This window comes from Bicyclus anynana, chromosome 4 (assembly GCF_947172395.1).
Source record: "Bicyclus anynana chromosome 4, ilBicAnyn1.1, whole genome shotgun sequence".
Lineage (NCBI taxonomy): Eukaryota > Metazoa > Arthropoda > Insecta > Lepidoptera > Nymphalidae > Bicyclus > Bicyclus anynana.
In genome coordinates this window covers 6,009,766-6,027,093 of record NC_069086.1, presented here as the reverse complement: position 1 = coordinate 6,027,093, position 17,328 = coordinate 6,009,766, and the positions used below count along the sequence as shown (strand labels likewise).

At 36.9% G+C, this 17,328-nt stretch overlaps 2 protein-coding genes and 1 non-coding gene across 4 annotated transcripts; 1 reads left to right on the top strand and 2 right to left on the bottom strand.

Annotated features, from left to right (window-relative positions):
- Positions 1-587: 587 nt before the first annotated feature.
- On the top strand, positions 588-1,913 carry LOC112058438 (peptidyl-prolyl cis-trans isomerase NIMA-interacting 4). Of its 2 annotated transcripts, XR_008252467.1 has the most exons (3): positions 588-872; positions 958-1,449; positions 1,689-1,913. XR_008252467.1 is itself a non-coding variant. In XM_024099281.2 (2 exons), exons 1-2 carry the CDS (start codon positions 800-802, stop codon positions 1,278-1,280), a joined length of 396 nt encoding a protein of 131 aa, XP_023955049.1. In that variant the 5' UTR covers positions 588-799; the 3' UTR covers positions 1,281-1,913. The 2 variants fall into 2 exon arrangements, 1 of the variants encoding a protein (XP_023955049.1); XM_024099281.2 differs by having other exon boundaries at positions 958-1,913.
- A 934-nt stretch (positions 1,914-2,847) lies between these two features.
- On the bottom strand, positions 2,848-16,804 carry LOC112058437 (uncharacterized). Its single transcript, XM_024099280.2, has 5 exons — positions 16,701-16,804; positions 12,737-12,866; positions 9,199-9,359; positions 5,843-6,031; positions 2,848-3,085 (listed from the first exon to the last, which is right to left on the bottom strand). The coding sequence occupies exons 2-5, from the start codon at positions 12,861-12,863 to the stop codon at positions 2,912-2,914; spliced, it is 651 nt and encodes a 216-aa protein (XP_023955048.1). The 5' UTR covers positions 12,864-12,866; positions 16,701-16,804; the 3' UTR covers positions 2,848-2,911.
- Positions 10,545-10,617, bottom strand: Trnak-uuu (transfer RNA lysine (anticodon UUU)). Its single transcript has one exon. It is a non-coding gene; the product is annotated as a tRNA-Lys (tRNA).
- Positions 16,805-17,328: the final 524 nt, after the last annotated feature.

Here is a 17,328-nt window from a genome sequence, read left to right as displayed (position 1 = left end):
ACAAATAAACATTATGTTTTTAACTTATGGATTAAAATCAGGGACTCACGCATGCTTCAGTACGATATTTGGAGTATTAAGTGTATACTGCGTTAAAAAATCGGTCTTATGTTTGATAAGGTAAAGACAATTTTTCTTCGGCAATGGGACGTCACTCACATATTCTTAAACGAACGCGTCCGGGAACGCGTCTCGCGATGTTTTGACTGTTGGAGTATGAAGTGTTTATTGCGTTGAAAAACCGGTCTTATATCTAGAAGACAAAATCTATTTTCTTTCGGCATTGATAGAAGTCTCTCACTCACACATTACTAATCGAACGCGTCTCTGAACACGTCCCGCATTGATTGGACCGTTAGAGTATTTTTGAGTATTGGACTCGCACTCTGTTGACGTCTTGCGCTCCTCGTTACTCGGTACTTCTAAATACGCGTAATACGTGTTTATGTCCCTGCTCCGTACTCGTACGCCATACGTCTTCTATCAAACCTAGTGTTAAGACCTGCTTCAGTATATACGCTTCACCTCTAGTGCCCGGTACCAGTGTAAATAGGCTAGACTCTAGAGTCCTGTGCTATCAGTGAATAAACTCGATTAAGAAAATCAATCACAGAGTATGCACAATGCAAAGGCCACAGAATAAGAGTAATATAACTACGATAAACATAACCTAGAAGTGCCGTTAAAGGATTGATAATTATTTTAATTTGACGAAAAATATAATTCTATATTCTTGTAATCAATTCTTTGATTTCTATCATACAAACTTTGGTGAGATAATTATTGTAAATTTATTGTAATGCCACCTAATAAACCAGCAGAAAAGGGCAAACCAAAAGCTGCTGGAGGAAAATCATCTGGCGAAACGAAAGGTTAGTAGAACCAGCTTGTTATTGTTTTGATTTTACATTGTTTTAAATGAGTCCATTTAGTTTCATTTAGTGTTTTTGAATTTAGAATCTGCAGCAGCAAAAGAGAAAAAAGGAGGGACAGCTGTCAAAGTTAGACACATTTTGTGCGAAAAACAATCAAAATGTTTGGAGGCGTTGGAAAAGTTGAAGGCAGGTCAGAAATTTCCTGATGTAGCAGCTGCATATAGCGAAGACAAGGCGAGGCAAGGCGGGGACCTCGGCTGGATGACCCGCGGTTCCATGGTTGGCCCCTTTCAAGATGCTGCATTTGCCTTGCCCATTTCATCAGTCACCAATCCAAAATACACGGATCCTCCAATCAAAACGAAGTTTGGCTACCACATTATAATGGTTGAAGGGAAAAAATGAAGGAAATGTTGCTTGAATTTGAATACTTCTGGGCGATACTTTTGTTATTTATTATGGAAAGAATATGCTGTTTGCAAGAGCAATTTGATAAGGACTTTACAACTCTACCTGAACCGCAGAGGTCTAATGAGTCATTTGATAGTGACATCAATGAGTTAGCAAACAGAGAGTAAGTATATCTCACTGTTAAGCTATATTGAAGTATTTTTGGTAACCAATTTAGAAAAAGAAAGAAGGTTTTTGTAGTATATAATTTTGACTGTGGGCAAGATTCACACTATATTCAGCATGACCAAGCACCATATATCAACATAGAGACTCTGCACTAATAAAGTGCTTCAGTTGTTTCATACTGTCTGCCTATTTATTGTGTATATATATGGAATATAAATAAAAATATTTTTGCAGTTTTGGCCTGAAGTTGAGCTTCCTGCGTCTATGCAGGCTGATGCACATTTCCATGCTCCTGTCATTTGTTTACTTTTGCAATATTTGCCTCTGGTTTGCTATGGTCAAGAAAGTACCGTCCAGAAGGGTAAAATACAAATTAAAAATAGGTTAATAATTTATAACACTTTGAGAAAGTGCTTTTTATAATGTTTCTGAAATAAAAAAAACGTAATATCTAATGTTTTTTTGAGTTTCACTTATCTCACTTATAGATTGATTAAAAATATAAGAAACCACTTTGTCATTTATAATCTGGGATTATTTAATTCTGTAGATAGAGATTAAAAAAGAAACATTAAGTAATTTAATAGCAGTCTTTATTATAAATAATGTATGTTTATTTAAATATACTCCACTATGGATATTCTTGGTTGACTACTGTTATATAAATTAAAATTTAATAAATATAATTTGAGGTAAAACTTATATCTAAGATACAAAACAATTGATGTTCTATAAGAAATATGAATATGAATGGAAAAGGACAATAATAGTGACTGGGACATGATATTCTAGACTTCTTAGATGGAATTTTTAGTTAAAATGATAATAATTATTATTATGGTTTCCAGCAAACTTAATATTTTACATTCTTATTAAACCTTATAAACATTTGTATAGCGGTACAGAAATAGACTTTAACAGAATGTTTGCACTGTTATTAAATGAATAGCTGGACCAAAAAAAAAAACAGATATTTCATGTTGCAGAAAACAAACAAACAAGTTGTTTCTATTAGCATACTAAGACAGCTAAAGAGTGCTTGTGGAGTTCTCAATCAAGGTTTTTTTTAATTTTAATTTCTGGTAAGACAAATAATAATTAACATTTTTGTGATAATATGGTTGATAACATTATGCCAGCTGTTGACCTTTTTGTTGGCACTATTGACATTACTGTAATCACAGAGCTTATAGCACTCAAGCTACGCTTAAGCATACTTTGATATTTGTTATCTGCACTTTTAACATTATTTTGATAATGTACATGTAATTACCAAGTAATTACCATTGTTGTTAAATAGATTCTCTTCAGTCAATCTTATCTGCATTGTTTACATGAAATGTATCTTCAAACAAACAGAAATAGCAAGATAATGAACTTTTCAAAATACATTTATTATTTTGCTGTGATGCAGACGGAAACTTCTTTGAAGGATGATTTTTTTTATACTATTCTATTTATACTCTTAGATTTGGGTTGGTGTATCGCACGTATTTCAGTAGAGCGTCGTTTTCTTCGCAGACGAAGGGCTTCCGATGGTGGCAGGCCACGTCATGCCAGTGTACTCCGTCATTGTAGAAATTGTTTAGAATTGCGACGCAATGTTCTGCGGCGCCTCCTTGAATCAGTTCCTGTAAGCAAAATGAAGGTCATTATTAATCTTCAGCAGTTTAGTGCACACCATATGAGCATAAAAACACTGCTCATACCATCTATGTCTTAGTCTAATTTTGACGATTTTGGGAGCCACAAATTTTTCGAATTTAAAATTTATTTGTGGTATGTAGTTAAGAGTATATTATATTGGTAAGTAATAGGTAAATATTTTTCTTTGCTCAATATTTTTATTGTTATTAGATTACATGAAAGTGTCGTTTCAGCTAAGAAACAATTTGGTCTTAAAACTTTCGTTCGTTTTGTAAAAACCCTAAAGTGTTTTTCAGATAGCTTGGGTACCGTGACAGTTGTCTTATGACGTTCATAATACTTTCGTGAATCGCGGCAAACTTTCCTGAGTGAAACGAACTGTCACCGGACCCATGCTATCTAAAAAACACTATAATTATGCAACAGTTTTATTATTTACTATTTAATTGTTATGGTACGTTTTCTAATAGATGACAGTATACAATAACGATGTCCAAATTATTTTATTTGCAAATTGCTACTTCCTAGCAAAATTCCGCACTTTGTGGTTAACAAATAACTGTTATATAATAGCTGTTGAATAGGAAACATTAAAGGTTTTCCTAGCTTGACAACAGTAGGTAATTATGCAAGAAACCGCCTAATGCGAAGCCTTGGCTGCGTATGTGACTAATGACTGCTATTTGTTACTGAAAGCGGATGCACTTCCGGTTAACCGCGTGGTATTTTAGTAGTTTCCAAAAATATACTTATTTAGTAGTATATTTTTTAAAACTAAATTACTATTTCCTTTTTAACTATTAGCATTCGAAAAGGGAAAATCCGAACTCTGTGTTTATGATTTTTTTTGATATATAGGTAATTATGCTCGCGTATGACTACGATCTCTCCTAATCGTGAATATGGACTTTTTTGTCTCCTTATTTCTGCATTCTGTCTGTGTGACATTCAGCTGGATTTTAAGTATTTTGTATTAAGGCGTGTTAGATGCAAAATCCACTGATTTTCCCAAAAGGACATACGCCGTATTGTTTCATACCGAGAGTCGCTATTTATTTTAATGACGTTGCGGAGTGAATCTTCTGTACTTGTACTTATGTTTTCTGTGACAGTATGCAGTTATACCCAAAATTTCATACAAATCCAAAAGCCTGTTAAGAGGAGTAAGCTAACAAAAATATTTTGTACTAGCTGACGCACCGTGGTTTCATCCCCTAGTTCCCGTTCCCTTTACAAAATAGCCTATACACTCACAAATAGCGTGGCTTTGTAGTGGCACTAGAATTTTCAAAATCGGTTCAGTAGATCCAGAGATTACCCCCTACATCATCACAACCTCCTTGTATTATTAGTATAGATGAATGTATTGCATGTAGATAGAACGATGGGGAATTTATTTCTATATGGTTTCATAAGCAAATACCATTTCTTTTTTTTTATTCTCTACAAGTTAGCCCTTGACTGCAATCTCACCTGTGATGAGATTGCAGTCAAGTCAAGTTTACTCAATCTAAGATGGAAGCGGGCTAACTTGTTAGGAGTAGGATGAAATCCACACTCCTTTCGGCATTACCTTATCGTAAATCTATGCCTTTCGGTTTCTACACGACATCGTACCGGAACGCTAAATCGCCTTTGTCGGTAGGGTGGTAACTAGCTACGGCCAAAGCCTTCCCACCAGTCAGACCTGGACCAATTAAGAACCTCCGCGCATATCACTGCGCCACGGATAATGTATACAAAGATAAGTCCGTGGTTTTTACACATGCGTGAAAGCGGTAGGCAGTTTGGCACCGTGCGATTTCCGACGAGGTTGACGCATGCCGAATATCGATGAGCTTTTGTCTTCGCATGCGGCATGCTGGAGAAAGTGGGCTATATTGCAATACATGCGGGCGCGCCCTGCGACCAACTCCAGCCGTAAATACTACGGCTTTCCTTTTCATTGTGCGTCATTTGCAATTTTAACGAGTTTACTACAAATATTACTTAACAAGTATATGCTTTTTCTGTTGTGTAATTTGCTGATGTCACATTGGGTAATATTTTTGTAGCTACGAAATGGTTTGCTTGCAATACAAGGTTTTGGCTTTGTGCTGACGATGGTGTTAATACGGCTTATACATATTATCATTTCATCATTATCTGCATTTTAAAAGTACACCACAGGGCCAGGCCTTCCCTTTTATAGGAGAGGGGCATGAGGGGGACGGGGGGGGCAACCTTAGAATAGGATATGGAACTTATGAATGCAATCAGTAAAATTTTTGTCTGTCTGTCTGTATGTTCGTTATAGAAACAAAAACTACTCTATGGTACAAACTCCTGGGCAGGTTATAGTGTACTTTTCATCACGCTCAATAGGAGCAGAGCAGTGAAGGCATATGTTGGGAAAACGGGAGAAGTTACTCCATTTTTATAGCTATACTACTGGCTGGATAAAGAGGTCTAAGGGTGGACGATATCGCGGGCGTCCGCTAGTATTAATTATAAATATTTAGATACTATAGCTGTGCCGCGCGGTTTCGTGCATATCGAAACCACACTGATAACCAATCTCAATATTTATTTCACTGACGCCTACATTCCTACGCGCGCTGGTGGCTCCGCTGCAGACTTGATCGTCAGTTGCTGACGTCAGTTTTGTCACTCTATTACTCTATGTCATGAAGGACAAAGACATAACTTGTGAATAGGGTATTAGGCACTTATCAGTAGAAGGTGGTGAAACCAGCACTTACCCGATTGTCAGGCTGCGGTTTCCCAATGCCGCCGCCTTCGGACCAGTCGTTCTGCTGCCGGTTGGTGGTGGGAGCCAGCTTCTGCAGCTCGGCCGTCCAGAACCAGCCGTTGATCTCGTTGGGCAGCAGGTCTGGTCGGTTGCAGCCCTTGAAGTCGCAGAGGCGACCCGATGTCCAGATGTATTTCACCTGAAAGTAAAAAAATATATATATAGGTACTAGCAGACGCCCGCGACTTCGTCCGCGTGAAATTTAGTTTTTCACAAAGCCCTCGGGAACCATGGACTTTTCCGAGATAAAAAGTAACTTTAACTAAACCAGAGTAAAATCTATTTCCATTCCAAATTTCAACGAAATTGGTTTAGTAGTTTAAGAGTAACAAACATCCATACAAACTTTCGCGTTTATAATATGAATAGGATGGACAATTAAAAGAGTAACTCTAAAAATGAAGAACTTTCCATACAAACTTTCAACCCCTATTACACCCCCTTCTATATTTATTTTAGGTTCAAAAAGTATCCTAAGTTTTGCTCCAAAGTCCCATTTACGATCATACCAAAATTCATCTAGATCGGTTCAGCCGTTTAGCCGTGAAAAGGTAACAGACAGACAGAGTTACTTTCGCATTAATAATATTAGTATAGATTTATCTATTGTTTGGTTGACCCCCACTAGGTGGACCAAGGACATCAAGCGGGTGGCAGGTGTGACGCTGGATGCTGGCAGCTCAAGACCGTTTTGTTTGGAAGCCCATGCAAGAGGCCTATGTCCAGCAGTATACGTCCATCCATAAATTATGATGATGATGAACAATGCGTTTGTTCCGTCAGCTTACTAATCGATCCAATGCAAAATTGTCTTCCTAAAATACAATGTAGGTATATACAAATGTCTGCTTTTAACGATATCTATCAGTATGAAGAGCCGTGATAGCCCAGTGGATATGACCTTTGCCTCCAATTCCGGAGGGCCTGGGTTCGAATCCGGTCCGGGGCATGCACCTCCAACTTTGCAGTTGTGTGCATTTTAAGAAATTAAATATCACGCGCCTCAAACGGTGAAGGGAAACATCGTGAGGAAACCTGCACACCAGAGATTTTTTTTAATTCTCTGCGTGTGTGAAGGCTGCCAATCCGCATTGGGCCAGCGTGGTGGACTATTGGCCTAACCCCTCTCATTCTAAGAGAAGACTCGAGCTCAGCAGTGAACCGAATATGGGTTGAAAATGATGATGATCAGTATAAAACAGTTTCCAAGCTGTCACTTGTACATACGAGTATGTTCTGTGGCTGTGTGACAAAAACAGCAAATGAAACGTAGGAAAGTAATATTCACTATTGTTCAATAAGTACCCAGCCTGCATAACAATACAATAAAACTTTGTTGTATTCCGCACATGTTCCGTTGAAATAGAAAATTTGTGACGACATTACGCAAAAGTGGCACGTTGAATTCTTTGACATTTTGAGAATGCACACAATATATATCTCATTTTAGGAAACTGATAATACCTAATTTGTCAGCCAATAGGTAATTTGTGACAGCCTCCGTTGCGCGTAGGCACGGTGGATTTACAAGACGGAGGTCCTGGGCTCCATCCCCGGTTGAGTTGATTAAGGTTTTCTTAATTGGTCTAGGTCTGGTTGGTGAGAAGCTTCGGCCGTGGCTAGTTACCACCCTACGGCCTATCGGCAAAGACGTATCGCCAAGCGATGTACGATGTCGTGTAGAAACTGCAAGGGGTGTGGATTTCATCCTACTCTTAACAAGTTAGCTCGCTTCCATCTTAGATTACATCATCACTTACTACCAGGTGAGATTGTAGTCAAGGGCTAACTTGTAAAGCATAAAAAAATTTGTTGCTAGTTTTCCATTACTTGCTTACACTTACCTATGTTAGGAACCATAGGTAAGTTGTTGGCAAATTATGGAGTTCTTAGGACCGTGGTAGCTTTGAAAGGGTTCAAGGCTCGATGAACACTGCTTTTTATCTACACTATAATGTTATAAAGAGGAAATGTTTATTTGTTTGTATGTTTTGAAAAGGCTCTGAAACTACTGAACCGATTTGGGAAAAATATTTCACTGTTGGTAAGCTACACTATCCTCGAGTGCTATAGGCTATATTTTGTCCGCGTAATCCTACGGGAACGAGAACCACGCGGGTAAAACCGCGCGGCGTGAGCTAGTAGGTTATATAGGACCAGCTGATGCCGAAAGATTGAATAACTGCTACAAGTGATGTAGGTAAATCGAAAACAATAAAGTATGCCAATGTAGCCTTCTGTCGGTAAGTACTTTTTAAAGCGTAATAAAAAATCATGACAAATCAAGGATGGTGGTTCATTGTTAAGTTTATATTGCACACACAGACAATTTGTCAGTAATTCATTTATCTATTTTGCGGGCAAAAATATAATATAGGTAGAATAAGTCTTTATAAGTACATATAGGTATAGGTATACCTATATGTACTTATAAAGAGGTAAGTAGGTTATCCCGACGCATAGGTCATAAAGTTACGTTAAAATCAAGATGCGCGGGGTTATGCCCTGCCGCCGCGCCTTTGCATAACCGGTGATACTTAAAATGTATTGCACAGCTAAACCGTTCGGAAACGTCATAAAGTTGAATCCGACTATATTCCATCGTAAATGCTTTCGTTGTGTGCGGAGAAGGATTGTCACATTGATACCCAAATAGTGTTGTCAGATGTCCGGATAAAGCCGGACTTTCTATTCCGTGTCCGGATAAAATAAACGGTGTCCGGCTTGTCCGGCTTTTGTTAGGTTTACGGGCGAACGAGTGTGTGTGGGAATTAAATTTACGGTAATAATCATGCATACTTGATTTTACATTTAAAAAAATTGTCGTACCTATTAATACTGATGTACACATAATCCTCAACTGGCCTTTTTACCCAAATGTCAGGCTTAACTGACTGGACTGTCCGGCTTATAATTTCGGCGACCTAGCAACCTTACACCCAAAAAACCAGTCTATAGCGATCGCAAATCAGACTTCGACAAATATTACCAGCCCACTGCCATTTAAACTTGCTAATCTTTTGCACTAAGTACTCCCAGTCCTAGATTGACCTAAAAGCTATTTAAGCAATTACTCAGGGCATCCTGTATAATATAGTATATATCCTGGGCAAAAAAACGAGCACACGAAACGAAAGTTAAAGTAATTTAAAAATATGTGCGTCTTAAATCATTACAATTTTTTTTCATTATTGTTTACTTAAAAAAAACATACATACAGCCGAACGTAGAACCTCATCCTTTTTGGAAGTCGGTTAAAAAAAGGGTAAACAGGGGAAGATTGCTCCGGCAATGAGTACTCCTTACCTTGTCCTGAACAATGCGGGCTTTGACCCACTCGTTCTCGTCACTGGTTTCCAAGGAGACGAGATCCATGCATCGCTGGCGACAGTAGTTCCTCGCACTGAGCCAGTCCTCCTCTACACCGCGCAGCGCAGGGTCCCGCCATGAGAAGAAGTAGCCCTTATCTGATAATAGGAAATACAAATAACTTATTAGTACATATAGGTCCATACATTTAGTCACTCGTACTTGCGAGTTGCGAGAGATATGTGCGTTTATATTTGTGCAAGTGTTTCTATCCGTATGTCTGTCTACATAAAAAATAACTAACTGCTTATAATGTAAAAAAAAATAGTACCTAAGGAACCTGTGTATTTACAGGTAGGCCTACAGTGTAAGCTATTCGGACTACTATTGATTTTTTCCGAGATAAAAGGTCCCTTATACCATTGTACCAAATCCAGCTAAATCAGTTAAGCGGCTTCGTGTAAAGCTTCGTGTAAGTAATAGACTATAAGACAGATAGACTTTCGCATTAGTGTGTTACCTACCTATAAACACCTACTTTGTTTTTAAACATTTGACCAATGACCATTCTCTTCGCTTGTTATTATTTCTAGTGATTAGTTATCATATCTTTTGGATTTCTTAGAATATTGTAATAATTGTAAGCCAAGTAGGTAATCATGTTATTATATAATATTTAATTTAATAATTTATTTGTCTTTTTCTTTGTGTATTTTAAACTGCTACAACTGATTTTCATACAGTTCACACGGGACTGTCTGTGTTTTATTACCTATGTTTGGATGTAAAATTTATCACTTTCCAGGTAGGTACATAACATAATTTGGAAGATAACTCATCTTAACTAAAAATTAAAACTTTTTAAAGTTATGACATAAAATATAGGTAAATAGATGTTTGTGCAAACAACGTAAACACTAAATTTTATTACTAGGTCTGGACAGAGAACACCAAGATGTAACCCCTATGTAGTAATGATTATGAGGCGCGACGTATAAGGACTGGTATCCAGAGCCGTAATTAAAAAAGAAAAGAAAGTAAGCCACGACCGATACCCACTAAAGATATTAGTGATGTTTTTGTAATAGGTATTATGAGAAAGGTACGTCTATGTTATCTGGTATGTGCGATCTACGCTATTGTATTTGTATATTCGCTTGGGAACAGCTGTCGAAGGAAAAGTTACTTTCATTATTGAAAGAAAACAGACAGTTGCCTTTGTTTGACTACCTATTATACAATTAAATTGCGCTGTCAGTAGGAAAACCAACTAAGTAATCTCAAAATTTTATTTATTATGATTTAAAATTAAAAGAAAATATTAAAAATTAAAAAAACATGGCCGCCCGAACAGGGACTTGAACCCTGGACCCTTGGATTAAAAGTCCAATGCTCTACCGACTGAGCTATCCGGGCCGTGTGGACGAGTCTGAAATTGTAATATAGGTCAATGAATATGCTATTTTAATATACAGTAGTCACAATGTACAGGTTTAGTGGTAAAATTCTGGTCCGATTTTAAAAATTCTTTTAGTGTTAAATAGCCTATTTATCGAGGAAGGCTATAGGCTATTTTTATTATCCCCGTATTCCTACGGGAACGGGAACCACGCGGGTGATACCGCGCGGCGTCAGGTATTTTTAAGGAATTCACAAAGTCCCGTTTATGAACGAGTTGGTCGGTCTATTATGCCTCAACGTGATATTCTTATCACACATCCGGGATAGCATCGCGATAAGCGTTTTCTAGAGAAATGCCGTTGTCTCATAAAATGTAACGGAATGGAGACGGTAGATATAATATGCTTTTCTGGGTAAAAGATCATTTTTTGTTTTTATTTAATATAATAGGTAAGTATGTTTGTTCTTGGTGACTTATAAACTCAGTGGATATGACCTCTGCCTTCGATTCAGAGGGCGTCAGTTCGAATTCGGTCCAGGGCATGCACTTCCAAAGTCTCAGTTACTTATATGCATTTTAAGAAATTAAATATCACGTGTCTCAAACGGTGATGGAAATACATCGTGAGGAAATCTGCATAACTGAGAATTTTCTCAATTTTCTACGTGTGTGAAGTCTGCTAATCCGTATTTGGTCAGCATGGTGGACTAAAGTCTTACCCCTCTCATTCTGAGAGGAGACTCGTGCTCAACAGTGAGCCGAATATGGGTTGTTAATGATAATGATGTTTGTTCTTGGTTGGAATGTCTGTTATCTTTTACTTCAAAATACTCTCTACTTCAGGTACTGTACTTTTTTGACTCAAAGTTATGTTGTTCTGCTAATTGTTATTTTAACTTATTTTACATTACGTTCGCAATAAAGATTTATCATAAACATATTCGTGTTGATAAAAAACCCAGGCACTGGCTTCCGTATAATACCAACCTCATCTTAAGCATTATCTAATACGAATTAACACATAGATTGAGCGGTGTGAATAGAACACAGTTTTTTTGTTTAATTGAATTTTTTGCTGTCGTAATTTAGCGTAACAAAATCTTGAAGAGTTAATTATTTTTAACACTTCATTTTTTGCATGAATCAATTTATTGTATGTATACTGTACAAACTGTACTGTTTGTGTAATCTATATGTCCAGCATACCTACCATCAATTATAATAGCGACTCAACTGCAGACCTAAACTGAACTGCTTCGATTTTTCATACCACGAAGTCCTATATCCAACCAATTGACGCTGTAGCGAAAAATTACCTTAACTGAGTCGCTAACGGAATCCATTCATACGGTTTCTCGTACTATGAAGTCATCTTGTAACCTAAACTGAATCGTTAAGCTGTCAAACTGAGCCGACGAAATAAAGTTACTTATAATGTATAATGTTTGACGGCCTCCGTGGCGCAGTGGTATGCGCGGTGGATTTACAAGACGGAGGTCCTGGGTTCGATCCCCGGCTGGGCAGATTGAGATTGTCTCAATTTGTCCAGGTCTGGCTGGTGGGAGGCTTCGGCCGTGGCTAGTTACCACCCTACCGGAAAAGACGTACCGCCAAGCGATTTAGCGTTCCGGTACGATGCCGTGTAGAAACCGAAAGGAGTGTCGATTTTCATCCTCCTCCTAACAAGTTAGCCCGCTTCCATCTTAGACTGCATCATCACTTACCATCAGGTGAGATTGTAGTCAAGGGCTAACTTGTAAAGAATAAAAAAAAAAAAATGTGGCTGGAACTGAATCGTTTTTACGTATTTTACTTTTAATTGATTAAAAATTAATAAATTAGTATTAGTATTGGTAAATAAATAATTTCTGGAAGCTTGTAGTGACGTTTGATGAACAATACTTTTCGATTTTATGAAAAACGATAGTGAAATAAATAGTAAGTACGCGTAAACAAAGACGACTCAAATGCTATTCAGTTAAGGAGATGTCATGGTACGAATTAAAAGCGATTCAATATAGGCACCGAAGTTGAATGGCGTCGGATTTGGATCGCTAGGTTAAAGTTGATAGTAGCCCTCCAGTGGACGTCTATCGGCTGGTGATAACAATGATGATGACTGATGTTACTTACTGTCAGCAAACCGTTCGTGAATGACCCTCTGCACGCACTGCTGTGGCACGGGCGGCTCCAGGATGCGTCCATTGGGGAACTGTGCTTGAGCCACCGCCAGCACTGACAGGAGGAGTAGCCGTTTCATTGTCTGAAACAATGTACATTATTCTTTTTAACACGTTTGCTGCGTATTTTCTTTTACTTATTTCTATTCTAAATAAACTAATTCGCTGACTAAACTAATTGGCAACTATTTTTTGGTTTTAAAATCAATCCAACTGAAATAAGTCCAATCAAGGGCATATGGTTTAGAGGTTATGGTCTCTACAGTTGTCCTAATGAATTTATTTTTCGGTTTCAGCATTAACTAATGACAAATCTGTGGAAGGTGTGATATGAGGGCCCGGGTTGACAAAGTTTAGAGTGATCATGTTATATTACCTAATTATTAATTAATTACCATTATCAGATAACTAGTTATGCCGCGCGGTTTCACCCGCGTGGTTCCCGTGCCCGTAGGAGTACGGGGATAATATATAGCCTATAGCCTTCCTCGATAAATGCGCTATCTAACACTGAAAGAATTTTTCAAACCGGACCAGTTTTGAGATTACCGTGTTCAAACAAACAAATTCTTCAGCTTTATAATATTATTATAGATTATAGATTTATGTGCTCTCCGAGGTAAGAGGGTGAAACACCACCAACTTCCCAACTCCATAAGGCTGCTAGCTACTGACAGTGGAATTCATAGTCGTTGTAGAGGTCCTCTGTGGAGATAATTCAGCCGCTATGTATCGAATTCAACCCCTACGCGTTTCATAGACGAAAGAGATCTTTCATTTGATAGAAGTTGACGGCTAGATGTTGAATCACCGATATCTGTCTAAGTATTTATTGGTAAAAATATTTTTATTAATACCCTACCCAAACCAACGACCTTTTGACTAATATCATTGACCCAAACCCACCACCTAAGCTACGATCGGGCAAACGAGGTAGTTATTCATAATAGTCCAATAATATTTATAATGGTTGAAAATATTTGACAACATATCGATTTGAGTCTCTTTATTATACTTTCATATAAAAGAGTTAAACGAGTCTGTATTTATATTCAATCCTATAAAAACTAACGTATCGAACGTTTAGTTTTTATGTAATAACCTTTTTCTTTTATAATATTAATCGCGTTTATGTTTGATGGTAAGATTGTTTAAATATATTTTTATTAGTGAAACGTAGAGATCAATGACCGCCAGTTTATGTAAATTATTATTAGTAAATGTTATTTAATGTCCACTCCTAATAACTTATTTTAAAGATCTTGACTAGTTCAGAGGCGTGTGACACAAACATAGTTTTGACGGCCTTCGTATTCGTGGATTTACAAGACTTTTTTTTTATTCTTTACAAGTTAGCCCTTGACTACAATGTCACCTGATGGTAAGTGATTATGCAGTCTAAGACGGAAGCGGGCTAACTTGTTAGGAGAAGGATGAAAATCCCTACCCCTTTTCGATTTCTACACGACGTGGTAACGGAACGCTAAATCGCTTGGCGGTACGTCTTTGTCGGTAGGGTGGTTACAAGCCAAAGCCGAAGCCTCCCACCAGTCAGACCTGGACCAATTAAGAAAATCTCAATCGACCCAGCCGGGGATCGAACCCAGAACCTCCGTTTTGTAAATCCACCGCGCATACCACTGCGTGACGAAGGCCGTCAAAAATAAATAAATATGTAAATAGGCAGTAGGTACTAGTTAAAGATACTAAATCCTTCTTTTCCCTAGCTTCTTATTGTTTTGCTGTGTTACAAATGTAGGTATTTGTGTCACTACCACAGTTCGTAAGCTTGTTTACAAACACTTTCCATTGAATGATAGAATGAGTTGCATAATCCCACCAGAAGTCGGGGAACCAGACCGGTTTGGGGGCGTCACTGTACGTAGAAAGCGACCTTGTCCCCAAGATGGTTCGTTCCACTCACGACAACACCACGTCATCCAGAGAAAATTAAGTTGCATAATATTCAGTTAATCTGTTAATAACTATTGATTTTTTGTCAAGTATAGTTACTTCATCTTAATACAGTTGATCATCTATACTAATATTATAATGCTGAAGAGTTTGTTTGTTTGAACGCGCTAATCTCAGGAACTACTGGTCCGATTTGAAAAATTCTTTTAGTGTTAGATAGGATATTGAGAAAGGCTATAGGCTATTAATTATCCCTGTATTTTTATGGGAACCACGCGGGTAAAACCGCGCGGCGTCAGCTAGTTTATACTATAAATACACGATATATGTTTCATCTTCATACATCTACTAGAATTCATTTATTTTATGTACCTAATGATAACAAATATTGTAAAGAATAATGATTTTATAGATCAAGTAAAGGCAATGATATTTTATACTAGAGATAGGGCTCTAGCGCATTAAAACTGAGGCAGACTAATGTGCATAATTGTCTTAATTTAATTTAGTCACTTATTAAACTACGAAAGTTATTTAAACACATAATATCTAAATATTGTCAACAATGTCGAGTAGTACGTTTAGAAGGCGTAGAATCTATATATTCATAAATATAATTATAATGTAAATAAGCACAAAATTGTGCATGTGTACGCTCAGTGGAGGTACGTAACATAGTATAAAATAATCATTGAATATAGGTATAAGCCAGCCCTTAGCAGCAATCATGCTTGATAATACCTAAGCTGTAACGCAGCCTATGGTGAACGCGATAAATGTAGACAAGAAGGACATAAGGACACAGTGCACAAATTATAAAAAATGGAAAATTCCTTTTCGAACCCATTTTCCTAATGAGTCTTCAGGGAAAGCAGAGCATTTGTGTAAAACCTAGAAAATTAACTTTCCGGCATGATTCTTTAATATTCCGTATTCTGTGATGATACGCAAAACTAAATAATCATGGCTAGATATGTATGTGTGAATCACGTAAAAGGATAACTATTCACATAGATTTTTCTAGTTACTAATTACATAATTTCACATATATTAAATGTAAATAAATTAAGACAAAGACTTAGAATATGCCATAATACAATTCTAAATTATGTTTGGTTTGTGTTGAAGAGATAATGTAAGTAAATATTTGTAACAGTTTGTCGCTACTTTAAGGAGTTCCCAAGCTCTCTAAGGAAGGTTTTTAAACGAGTATTTTGTGTAACTACTTATTGTAAATATTTGTATTTAGATACATATTGTCTACAAATAAAAGGTATGTTTAAAAACTGAATAGAACTTTGGTCGCTAAGATTGTTAGTTCAATTCTCAGTCGAATTTAATGCTAAATGCTATTGACGCGTGCGTGTATTTACCTTACCTATTGCAATTAGCAAGAATACAGAAATATATTTTATAGATTTTTTTAAAGAATATTTGAAGATTTACCTATAAATAAATGTTAAAATATTTGTTTATACGATATTTAGCTATTTTGCTTTAGTGGTATAAGTATTATTCAGTAGTGCTGCAGTTTAGGCTGAAGAGATTTTGACAACGCTCAATTTAAAAATTCACTTTTTCACATTCGAATTAAATCAATTTAAAATATTTAATAATGTGTTTCACATTATGCTTTTACTTTTTTGGTTGAATTGTCTTATCTATTTATTTATACGTCTATCTAGTTAACTATTAAAAAACAATGTATCTATCTAGTTAAGTTAGTTAGTCAATTTATTAAAAGCAATGAATACTTTACAATAAAAAAAATGTTAAACAGAAAATAAAAAAGAAGGAATAATTCCTTTAAACATTTTGTCAATAAAATACCTTAAATCAAAAAAAACACTAGAACAAAAGACTTCAACGACATACGCTAACTTTCAACCCTTTGCAAGCGCAACTTGTCTTTAGCTCAATTTTTTTATCCAAAGGGATAGTGTTTCTAGAAACACAAATAACTTTCTCAGTCCCTGTTTGTAATGAAATGAAGCGTTACTCACGTTCTGTGTGTTTGACCCCGCGTCTGTCACTAACTGATGCGCCCGCGCATCGTCGCGTTATATATGGGGGAGAGCTGCCTCCGGAACTTGGAACCATCTCGTCCTGGAGGATTGTTTGATATGATGAGATAAAGATTAAGGTGTGTGTTTTTGACCTGTTGCAAGTAGCTTATGTCAACATACGGTTGGAACATGTACATTATTGTACAATACTGTAATGTAGACATATGAGTACGAGAACCGACATAAGGAATATATACCCTTATCTATTATATATTTGGGATATATAAATATTATAATTACATTGACACATTGTAGGTTATATAATAGGTTGCCTAGTAAAATTGCGTCCGGTGACTAAAATTTTTATTAAATTCATTTAATCTATTTCCCCTTTTGCTTAGTTAATAAAAATACGCTAAGTCAAGGCCGGAGGCCGTGCATATTTTTACTTAGGTAAATTACCAGACTGAAGCCCGTGCAGAAGCAGTCACGGCCGGAGAGCAGTCCCGCGCTCTTATATTATATTTTGTCCTCAAGACAGCTGCCCAGCCAAAGCCTAAGGCCACCGACCCTCATTTGTGGTAAGCCTAAACTCCATATCTCCTCTCTTATTAAAAAAGAGGCC

Bases quoted from the DNA above. Each gene is read 5' to 3' on its own strand.
- LOC112058438 (XM_024099281.2), top strand. From the start codon at position 800: ATGCCACCTAATAAACCAGCAGAAAAGGGCAAACCAAAAGCTGCTGGA. The intron at 873-957 runs GTTAGTAGAACC...TTTTGAATTTAG, and splicing joins ATCATCTGGCGAAACGAAAG to AATCTGCAGCAGCAAAAGAG.
- LOC112058437 (XM_024099280.2), bottom strand. From the start codon at position 12,863: ATGAAACGGCTACTCCTCCTGTCAGTGCTGGCGGTGGCTCAAGCACAG. The intron at 9,360-12,736 runs GTAAGTAACATC...TCCTATTATCAG, and splicing joins TCACGAACGGTTTGCTGACA to ATAAGGGCTACTTCTTCTCA. The intron at 3,086-5,842 runs GTAAGTGCTGGT...TTTTGCTTACAG, and splicing joins AACCGCAGCCTGACAATCGG to GAACTGATTCAAGGAGGCGC.